Source organism: Aspergillus caelatus (genome assembly GCF_009193585.1).
Source record: "Aspergillus caelatus strain CBS 763.97 unplaced genomic scaffold BDV27scaffold_7, whole genome shotgun sequence".
Taxonomy (NCBI): domain Eukaryota; kingdom Fungi; phylum Ascomycota; class Eurotiomycetes; order Eurotiales; family Aspergillaceae; genus Aspergillus; species Aspergillus caelatus.
In genome coordinates, this window is record NW_022475270.1 from 228,212 (window position 1) to 239,484 (window position 11,273).

General features: G+C 49.5%; 3 protein-coding genes across 3 annotated transcripts; 2 read left to right on the forward strand and 1 right to left on the reverse strand.

Moving 5' to 3' along the window:
- Positions 1-916: 916 nt before the first annotated feature.
- BDV27DRAFT_104661 (DUF3433 domain-containing protein) lies at positions 917-5,320 on the forward strand. Its single transcript, XM_032064353.1, has 3 exons — positions 917-1,347; positions 1,415-3,265; positions 3,319-5,320. The coding sequence occupies exons 1-3, from the start codon at positions 1,287-1,289 to the stop codon at positions 5,157-5,159; spliced, it is 3,753 nt and encodes a 1,250-aa protein (XP_031933047.1). The 5' UTR covers positions 917-1,286; the 3' UTR covers positions 5,160-5,320.
- A 252-nt stretch (positions 5,321-5,572) lies between these two features.
- BDV27DRAFT_120142 (lytic polysaccharide monooxygenase auxiliary activity family 9 protein) lies at positions 5,573-7,436 on the reverse strand. The gene is made up of 3 exons (XM_032065031.1): positions 6,888-7,436; positions 6,109-6,809; positions 5,573-6,049 (listed from the first exon to the last, which is right to left on the reverse strand). The coding sequence occupies exons 1-3, from the start codon at positions 7,063-7,065 to the stop codon at positions 5,810-5,812; spliced, it is 1,119 nt and encodes a 372-aa protein (XP_031933048.1). The 5' UTR covers positions 7,066-7,436; the 3' UTR covers positions 5,573-5,809.
- A 2,126-nt stretch (positions 7,437-9,562) lies between these two features.
- On the forward strand, positions 9,563-10,989 carry BDV27DRAFT_171693 (putative protein kinase; the record flags this gene model as incomplete). Its single annotated transcript, XM_032075664.1, has 4 exons — positions 9,563-9,783; positions 9,894-10,216; positions 10,267-10,562; positions 10,621-10,989. 4 exons carry the CDS (start codon positions 9,563-9,565, stop codon positions 10,987-10,989), a joined length of 1,209 nt encoding a protein of 402 aa, XP_031933049.1.
- Positions 10,990-11,273: the final 284 nt, after the last annotated feature.

The window sequence follows — 11,273 nt, forward strand, 5'->3', positions numbered from 1 at the left end:
CCAGTTGGGGAGGTGAGTGACGCCGCTCTAATCTGACCAGTTCTAGTCTACAATGAGGTGATCCTTCATGCCTAGACTTCTTGGCTGCATTCTCCATTCTCCATTTCATTGCTGCTTTTAAGGTCATCAATTTAGAAACCCAGCTTTCGAACGAAGTAGAACTTGGCGATGGTTACTGGAACATACCTTTTGTACTCCGTACCGTACAGTACATACTACTGGTTATGATACCAGGTCATGTCGAGTACATAAGACATCCGTGAGATCAGTAGACACTATCCATGCCGCAGTCAATAGCACCACCGCAAAGACCTTGCTTCCTGCACAATGTTAGTGAGAGAAACAAAGAGCCAAGTATATTTGGGGTCAACTGATCACAGTCGACTTTCATGCACCGGAGGCGCCAGCTGTTCCAGGTAATGAAATCCTACCGGATCTCGAGGGGCAGAAGTATCCATCACACCACCATACGTATGACGGTTCACTTGGATGGAGAGTTTATTGAAAAGGCAAATGCTCACAGTGCATTGGAAAAGGTATAGGGAAAATATTGAACAGATCGGTGGTGCAACCTCAAGTCCTACCTTCCGCTCGTCATTCAAGCTCTTTGTTTGAAAATATATTTATAGGGAGATAACCACGAGACGTGGTTTAGTACGCGAAGGGCAACCTAGAGAACACTCCCTCGTCTCATAATTTGGTATAGGGTTTAATACCATACTAGTAATATGTACCCAAATCTGACTACATGGGCATCGCAACAGCTTTTCAGTCTAGGATATGATCTTATCGTACTCCGTACATGTACAAACTTATACTTGAGGACTACGGGGTTAAAAGCGGCGAGGAAGGGGGCTAAGCCACAAAGAGATGCCGACGAAATGGGACTTCCAATCAGGTGGCCCCGTTGATCTTCATCCCATCCCGTCGTCGTCGTCAACATCGTTCGTTCTTCGTCTTGTCATCCTGCCGTCCCACCAGATCTTCCTTCCCAGTTGCCCCCTTCCCTCTTCTCCACCCCCGTTGTCCACTATCGTTTCTCTCCTGCTCTCGCTTCTCCCATTCCATTCTTTATCTTTCGAATCTCGCTGGTTCTTCCCTCATTCCGTATGGTCTAATACAGTCCGTCATGCCGGATTTCTTCCCCGATATCAGGAACCACCCCGGGAGGATCATCCTGCTCTGTACTGCCCATATCCAACTCCGTTAACTTCCGTGGACGATGCGAACGCTTCTGCTGTACACTCTGACTCCGCCGTATTTCCCATGGGACCTGCTGGTCAAGCATGTCCTGGGATTTGAAGAAGAGGAAGCTGCAAGCGCTGTGGTCGCACATTAACACAAGTAGTAAGAAAGTTCCTCGGATAGGCTATGAGCGCCCTTGTCCCGCTAACGACGTGCGTATCATGGATAGGATCCCAATTCTTCACTGCTCGTCATGGATCGCCCTCGCAACCGAAAGGGTGGCGTCCCTTCACCCTGCGCCCAATCTACCTCACCTTCCTCGCATGTTTGATGTTTTTGATGTTACTGATAGTGGAGGGTTTGCGACGCTATACGATGTGGTACGGGGGTCTGGTCTTTCTGGAAGCAACTGAGGAAGTGTCTAGTCTCCAGTCGTTTGCCTACAACTATATCCCTATTATCGTCGCTCTCATACTTGTTACCCTATGGTCTCTCGTCGACTTCGATGTTCTTCGTCTCGAGCCGTATTTCCAGCTGGCCCGACCGGAGGGCGTTCCTGCCTCCGTGCTCTTTATCAACTACAACTTCGGTCAAACCTTCGTTACGCCGTTTCTCTCAGCCAAACGAGGTCACTGGGTGGCCCTCTTGGTATCGATTGTAACCGTCCTCATTCGCATGTTCCTCCCTGCCCTGCAGAGTACACTTCTCGAACTGCGCGAGGTCACCGTGATCTCCAATGAGCAGATGAAAACCTGGCCGGAGCTGGTAGACTTGGGCACGCAGGCTAATTGGATCGCCGCCCAGGAACGGAGCAGTTTCGATTCCATAAATTCTGCCATGGCCTCAACCACCAATAGTCTGCAGAAATCACGATCTCCCGACTTTGCTGTGCCGCCCGTGCAAATTCCTACAAATGACCGACGGGAAAGCACCTTGTGGAAAGTCAACCAAACCATATTTTGGTCGCAATTATCCTGTCACGACTTGGCCGCAAATGATGCGTTACCAGTGACGATCAACCAAACCGATGTGGAACACCCGATCCTTTCGTGGAACGTGACTGGGTTGCCCCTGGTGAACGGGACGAACCAGGATTGCTCGCTGGACTTTCAATACGACAGCATTTTCTACCCAGAGACTGACTTTCTTCAAGTGCGTTACTGGGAGCCGGTGTGGACGACCGATACCTTTGACTCGGGCGAGGTGCGAAAAGCATTCCGTCCCCGTGGTTGTGACCCTTTCGATCTGTACGGCGTGCTGTTATCCGTTAATGCAACGACGGCCCCTGCCGATGCGATCAGTTCCCTGGGCTCCCAGTATATCTCGTCGGCAACCATGTTTGCCTGCGATATCGAATACCGTAAAGCCACGGCGGAGGTCTGCATGCATGCGAATAGCTCCATCACGTCGGTGCGTGTTATTGCAAACACCACCGCCAATCTGACCAGCCAGGAATTCAATGTCGACGAGTTCCAGGGCCTCCTCTCTCACCGCGCACCATACACTAGTGATATAATCTTCATGCAGTATAACGATACAATGGGTGACCTCACCGTGACCGAGCTTCCGGTCATCAGCCAAGACATGGATGACTTGGAACCCATGCCCGTTCTGGATACCGCGACAGTCATGGAGCAAGGGGAGTTCGAAGAAAAAACCAAGCGAGTTGTCATCCAAGCCTTTGTGATGACCATGGGGCGTTTGTTTAATCCCGATATACCTCCAACGACCGTCTCCGCCGTCCGCTTCGCACACCAAGTTACCATTGCCGTCGTTTCGTTCGCAGCGACCTTGTCGGAGGCCATTCTCTTCTCGAGCACCCTCGTGGCTCTTGCTTTATTGTATTTCTACCAGCGTCGCCCGAACATCCTTCAAAGCGACCCTGGCTCCATTGGGGCGATGTGTAGCATGGTGACAGATTTGTTCTCCCCGTCGAATATTCTCGGTAATGCCCAGTCCGATTATCATCAGCTTTCGACTCGACAACTGCGGATGCTTCTTCGAAATTACCGACTCTACTGGCAGGAAGGACCAATGGGAAGGCGCGTGGAACTAGTCTCGGTGGACGGTGAGAGTCAAGGTAAGTACTCGGCTCCCCCTGGATGGTTCTATTGATTCCGCTGACGAGAACAGGCTCCTCGACCGGCTTGAGGGACCGGATTCGCACGCGTGTTGACCCGAGGCCGCACTTTCTGGTGATTCCGATTTTTATCCTGGAGTTTCTCCTTCTCGTTGCGGTCATCGCTATCATGGCGTTGGTCATCGCCTCTCTCGCCCATGAGGGTAGTTTCCAACATCTTACCCAGTCGGATTCCAGTTTCTTCCAGGTCATCCTATCCTTCCTTCCTTCCGTGGTCGCCTCTGCTGTCGGAGCTCTCTGCAATTCTATCCAGCGAAATATCAGCATCCTGGAGCCCTGGGTCCATCTACAACGCGGACAGGCAAAGGCGAGGGCCTCATTGTCGATGAATTACGCATCTCAGACCCCGTGGCTGGTTCTTTTGAAAACCATCCGGGACCGTCATCTCTTGTTGGGCTTGGTGTCCTTGGCCTGCGTGGTTAACACGGTCCTCACGGTGGTTGCGGGTGGACTGTTTACGCAACAGCTCACCACGTCTGGGTTCCCAACCGATGCCATCCAGGCGAACTACAGCAATTCTATTTTCAAGCAAACCGACTTTGCCGCAGATTTTACCGAGTACGATCTGATTCAGACCAGTATCACCAGTGGGGTTCCCATGATCCCGTGGACCAGTCCGGATTATTCATTCGTGCCGCTGAAAAACACCCAGCGGAATGCGACTGCCTCGTACGAGGCTACGACCCTCGGCATTGGAGCTGACTTCGAATGCCAGGAACTGTCGATTTCTGAGCACCTGAAGAAGAATGACACGACGGGGGCATTATATTGGCAGTACCAGCCGTTTCAGAATCAGAGCCGACAGTGCACGGTGGGCATGTTCCAGCAAAAGAACGAGAAGATCCCCCTCTCTATTCACTTCCTTTCTCCTGCCGCCCTCGAGGACATGGACCAATGCCAAACATTCACGGTGCTGGTACTTGGGCGATGGAATTACACAGGGGAGTCAGCCATAACTGAGAAAAACACGATCGCTTTGCACTGTGAACCGCAAGTCCAGATGCAGAACTTTTCCATTCTTTTCGACCAAAAGGGTCAGATCCAGGACTATGACCCTGTACCAAACACTGCGATTACCTCTGGCCCCATGTATGAGAATGCCACGGTTAGTCTGGGTCAATTTAACAAAGTCTTCGCCTCCATTCCCCAAAGCTTCGTCGACGAGGAGCAACAAGGGCCTGCCGTGTCGTCGTATGACTGGGCGGGCTTCCTGGTTGCTCGCTTGTATAAGCAAAGGGAGAATGGGGTTTCGTCGCTTGATCCCGAAGACCTAATTACCATGTCGGAGACGGTCTACCAGTGGGTGTACAGCACCTACTTCTCTCTGTGGGGACCGACCTACCTTGAGCCGCTGGAGCAACCATACACTGCGACCAATGCTACCGTCTACTACAGTACTTGGACTATGGTCCCGTCTGTCCCATCATTGACCATCGCGCTGTCTATCATCGCGCTGGACACGCTGGTCGTGTTGGTCGTGTTTGGGACGCGACGGGGTCGGTTCAAAGGGCCACGGATTCCGCGATCCATTGGATCCGTGATTCCTTGGATTGCAAACAGTCGGATGCTGAGCGACTTCCGAGGGACGTATTCATGGACCAGCCTCCAGCGCCGGGATTACCTGGAGCGATTAAATAAACGCTATGCATTCCGTATGTTTCCGGGATCGGACGCTCAGTGGCGGTTTGCTGTGGACGAAGAGCCGCTGGTGCAAGACGATAAGCCGACTGTCGTTACTGATCCGGGCGCCTTGGATCCCGCGAAGCAGCCCGATGCGATCGAGCTCCGGCCTATTGACAATGATGATACCGGGGCGCAACGAAATCATGAGTAATGTGATATGACCTACCTGTATTATAGCACGGCGTCCTTGAGTTTTGGTTAGACAGGATGCTGATGCTCTTGTATGTGACGTTATGTATTGCATGTGTGGGACTTCTGTACATATAGCATGATAATATATGGACCACATAATTTGACATAACGAAGTGAAAGACGAAGGATGTTCTCCGTATGTTGTACACTATCGACTAACGCCTGGGGGGAGTTTCAAGACCCCCATCTACCCTCAGTTAACTTTTATACAACGGTATCACCCACGGTTCTAGTACTTGGTCTTCTACAAAGAGTCAGCAGAGACAGCATGGGCGGCGCAGCCATAGTTATGTGGGATGAGGGGCTATATAGCGAGTGGTGGGATCGAGGAGCTCGTCTTCGGTATCAATCTTAGCTGGTTGAAGTGAAGTCTATATTCCAGCGACGTCTCGCTCTATGTAGCCTACACGCAGTTTGCGCCCGCTACCCAAAACTCTCGGTATGGAGAACTTAAGCCCTTCGCCTTCAAAAACGAGTTGTGGCACAAGATAATCAATGTGATTCCGTAGTCCAGCTAAACAAATGCTCTATCCTGTGCTGTCTTGCAACAATGCGTCAAAAGGCCTCATGTCAATCACTACGCCTGCTACTCCGTAACCCATGCTTCGATCATGCGGTCCACTTCTTGTACTTCCTCACATCCCTCTTGAAGACCTGGGTCGATCCCCCAAGCTTCTTCAGTTCCGGTGTAAGCACCTTGCCCTTGTTCGGGGGTCCGTTAAAATCGCCGCTGTTGCAGGCCTCATCGATACCATTGCACTTGGTCATCCAGATGTCGCAAGCAGAGATGCCCGTGGGAAGAGCGGTCTTGTAGCAGACGTCACTTTGATCCCAGCACTTCTTTGATGACTAGGCAACGAGTTAGCATTGTCCATGAAAAAGTTTTAATCTGAGAAGGAAGAACATACAGCCCAGCAACCGTTCTCATCACTATAGTCAGGAACCTCAAACCCACACCAGTTATCACGCTGCAGGATACAACCGGCCGGCTTGAGACCCTTGTTCTGAGCAGTAGCAGCCCTCTTCTGGGCCGGACAGACCGACCGCTCCTCAACACCTTTACTCTCATAGACAACCGGCCCAGGGATCGGATAGGGCAGCTGCAGGGGTTTCTCATAGATATTGTACTTTACACCAGGGCTATCCAACGAGTAATACCCCTCGCCAATGCTGACAGTCTCGGGCTTCGCACTCCCACCACCCTGCACAAAGATCTGGGCACAGTTGACATAGAACTGGGGATCGGGCGGAGCATCAGAGGCAGCATGCAGCGCCAACAACTCCGTTCTCACTAAGTAGTAACCTTGCTCGATATCCGAGGGGACCCGCACAGACAGGAATCCGTTATTGTCGATCAGCTTCTCCGTGCACCACTTCTCGGTGCTCTCATCGTAGCCCGTGTGCCAGATCTTGAACCATCCATCACCTGCAGCATTGTTATCGGCTGTCGCATCGTCGACCTTCTTCATGTACACGGCGCAGGGACCCTTGTGACTGATGTCGATGGAACCCGGCTGGGCGCCGTCGGCCCATGCGCGGAATTCGAAGGTCAGGAGGGAGTTGGCTTTCGCGGGGCACACCCGGGAGACGGCTTTTTCACCATCCTTGCCTATTATTCCGGATTGTGTTAGTTGATATGGTTCGGGCTTTATCGGGGGGTAGTCATGGGTATCATCATAGTCCATACCGCAGGCAATATCCTTGCTGGACAAGGGCTCGATGGGGTATGTGACGGTGTTGGCATCGCGGTTCATGCGGACACAGGTGCCATCGCCTTGGTTAACTTCGTCCACGTAGAGTGTGGTGAAGGTTGTGTGGCTGAGCGCCAAGGGAGCGAGGAGGAAAAACAGGGCTGATCGGAACATCTTTATCTGGATAGACGAAAAGGAATGTAAGGATTCAATCACAGATTGACAGTTGAATGACGTTTGAAACGTAAGGAATGAATAAGTGAGAACCTGCCTCAAGCAGGTATGCTAGAAAAAGAGTGACTACAAAGAAAGGAATGACTTGAAGAAATGGAAAACAAGAAGTGCCAGGCACTGAAAGAGATGACGGTGAGGTTATATAAAGAGATTCCACTCTGCACAAAGACGACCAACACACTGGCGGACCCTATCCACTAACCGAAAAGCCCAATTGAACCCTTAATAGGATTAAAGCAGGCCATCCATGAGTCCAGTCGATCAATTAGATTGCTCGGCGCTTACCGAGAGATTAGCAGCGGAGATCAAATCAACCAACCCTTGAACGCCGACGGGTCCGATCGAAGTCCAGATTCGCTGAAATGCCGTCGGGTAATCCGCCCCCGAGGGTCTTTCTTGGCTGTTTCAGAGCAGTGGTGGCGTTCGCGTGTTCTTTGTCGCTGTTGGATTCGGTGGAAATTGACGGTGGAGAATGTTCGCTGACAGACAGGCACCGGTGAGGGTTAATGAATGCAGGGCCATCCAGTGGTTGTCTGCCCTGTTAAATGAGTCCGTTTCACACTGAGTCAACTCCCACTGGATCTGTTTAACATGCATGAAGCCGGTTTTGTGAGGGAATTGAACCGGCAAACATGCTCTATCATCTGTGTACCACAAGTGGAAGGACTGTCTATTGTTCACCTCTGTGCTTGTGCAATGTCACCAAATATAGCATACACAATAATGGCATTATTCCATGCGCACACAGGCAGTGTGACGACAGTGAGTGCCGTGTAGTGGATCACAGCTAGGGCCATGTTGCATTCGGATAGAGTCTTGGCTTCCACTCTCGTCCGCTGAAACATCCCAATCTGATTGGCTCACCAGTCTTACCGGCATTGGAATCAGGGCTTTGGTTCAGGTACAGATCCATTCGAGTTTGGAATGGGAATCTTTCGGGATTTATCCCGTTTTCTTGGCTGCTGTTGTGAACACACAGTCGTCGCACTTTAATATATGCATGAACAAAGAAATCTTTCCCCAGCATTGGGGTACAGGATCACAAAGAACATGGCATAACAAACTTTCCCATGCTCTATTTTTACCACTGGAACTGCCCTCTGCAATACTGAGTCATCACAATATCATATCGGGTCACCTCGGAGAATTAATTACTTTAATCCTATTCCATATAAGCAACCAGGATAAACCATAACCGAACTTTCTGATAGAATATTAGACGCCGGTGATCTCGCATGGTGCCAGAAACTTCTCAGTAGGCGCTCATGTCGTTTACACTTGGCAGTCAGAGAACATATGAATAAGGGGTTATTTTCAGCCACAAAGGATGGGTAATTTAGATCGCGACCACTAGCCGCGACGACTTACTTGATGACTGCAGGGAAGGATCAGATCGTTGATATATAACGGTCGGAGATAACTATATGCATCCTCCTTGGGGTAAGAGATAGTCAGCTGACCGGGTTCTCCAGTCTGGACTCGATTATCTTTATGTCCGCAGGGTTATTCATGCGAGATTGTGCATTCTTCTCGATTCAATTATTAGTCTACACTCTATCTTGAAAACAGAAGGTGGTACATGGTTCCCAAGGATATTGCAAGCCACATTTCAGAGCGATGGGTTTCAAATCCACCTATTCTTGTTGTCCGTAGGGCAGCACAGAGATCGTTCACACATTTCACCAGACTTAATAACCCAATATAGTTGACCTGACTTGTATAGGAAGATGCCAATTAGGATCTTAGTGCACAGTTTAGAGCTCATAAATAAAATACTTGATACTCGTATCGACGACGGACGGAAAGTAGGAACAATTTAAATGGGCTAAGGATGGTGATAATCAAAACAAGCCGACCAAGGAGGACATGTGGTGAGCAGTCGAACGATGCTAAGATGGTCCTTATAGTTTGCTTACTGACACTCCTGGATATAGTCCGAATATAACTCCAACTCATCTGTATAGAAAGGTCTCCAAAGTCTCTCATAGACAAAATTTAGCCCTGGAAAGTCTGTATCGAAGCTGTGAAATTTGGCATGAAATGGCCTACCACCAGCAAAACAGAATAGTTTCTGCTATTCTCTTCATCACTTAAATATAGATGTGAGCTGCACGGATTCGGATTGCAAGAGAGAAGATTGTTAATGCCTGAGGCCGAAAGACTAACTAAGCGGCTCGACGCAGCCCCTAAAGAGCTGCATACCACACATAGCTGAAGAGAGCCAGGGCTATGTGCCAGAAACTGATGAACGCCTAATATCTTGTCTCTTTTCTGTGTCACCATCCGCTGGAATACACGACTTTAATCTGAACCAAAGCCAATCATGCACCGGACTTTAAGTTTTGCTGCATTCAATAGGCTTTCCATGACGCGCTCACTGTCTTCAACTACCTTCCTGTCGCCCCGTAGTGCTCAAATCAAGCAACGCCGAACGGTCATGTCTTCATCCCAGTGGACATCTGAACCAAGGGTATTTCCGCTTGCTGGCTTCAGTTTGCTTGATACATCCCTGAAGATTGAGGAGGAGACGTCACCAACATATCATCCCGAGAAGTACTATCCGACCCAAATAGGAGAAGTGCTCGATAATAGGTATCAAGTACTTGCCAAGCTCGGGTATGGTGTTACGTCAACGGTTTGGTTTGGTCGTGACTTGGTGTAGGTGCCACCGTTTCGATCGGTTATTTTGTTTTATTCTATTCTATTCTATTCTGTTTTCCTTTTTTTTTTTTTATGTTTTAGGGTATTCTAACAAGCACCGCACATAGTGAGTCCAAATACATTGCTCTAAAGATCTTCGTGAAGGACAGGGAAAGAAACCATGAACTGGACATCTACCATCGTATCAACTCAGTGGAGTCTGATCACCCAGGAAAGAGATTCATCCGCAAACTGCTCAATCATTTTACTATCGCAGGCCCTCATGGCCAGCATATCTGCCTTGTTCATGAGCCCCTAGGAATCAGTGCAAGCGAGCTGATAAGATGGGTACCTGGGCGAGCAATGTCGCTTGAGGATCTGAAGCCTTGTATACGGCAATTGCTTGTCGTATTGGATTTCTTGCATTCTATAGCTCATGTAATTCATACAGGCATGCGCCACTCTCTTTGAACTTTGGAAACTGAGCTGACTTGCATCTAGATATTCAACTGAAAAATTTACTCCTTCCTACACCGATGCCAAAGGCGCTTTCCGACTTCGAAGAACGGGAAGTGAAGACACAATCAGCAAGGAAGGTCCTTCAAGACCGGACAATTTACACATCATCGCGTTTCCCTCCTGGAGACGGATTGCCTCTCCTGAGTGATTTTGGCGAAGCTCGATTTGGCGACCAGCAACATAGTGAAGATATCATGCCAAACCACTACAGAGCACCTGAAGTTATTCTCAGGTCGAGCTGGGACTACAGGGTAGATATCTGGAATGCTGGCATGGTTGTAAATACATTGAACATATATAACAGTTACCCCGACTGTGCTAATCCTCATTAAAAAGGCATGGGATATCGTTAACCCCTTTACTCTTGTTGATGGAAGGAACCCAGATGGGGTATTTGATGACCGCTTCCATCTTGCAGAATTGGTTGCACTTTTAGGCTCTCCACCACCTGAGTTCCGTCAACGAAGTCACCTTAGTTCTGTATTTTGGGACAACGCAGGTGACTGGAAGGGATTGACCCCGATACCTGACAAGACACTTGAAGGTTTGGCCGTCAACATCAAGGGCGAGGACAAGGAAGGCTTTTTACGATGGCTCCGACGGGCCTTGCAGTGGAATCCCGATGACCGACCAACCGCTCTGGAACTCCTCTATGATGAATGGATGATGAAGGGACTGAAACTGGGAAATAAGACTGAGAGTTGAGATGTGCATGTTTTCGGCCGTTCATCTGCGCAGATCATAAAACCTTACTGGGGATGTCAACGACATTATATTCTGGTCACTAGTGACATACTAATATCAAATCAATGAATTTAAGCTCTGCTATTAGAGCTGTTCCTGTTCATTTTGCTTAGAGTAGCTCATAGGGTAGTTAGTGTCTTCTGTTACCCCATCTGCTGGGTCACAACCAGTCAATTTGTTTCAAGGAGCACTTTGGACTCGATAAGCATGAATCGTTAAGGCCCTATGACGCTGCTGGGTCCAGA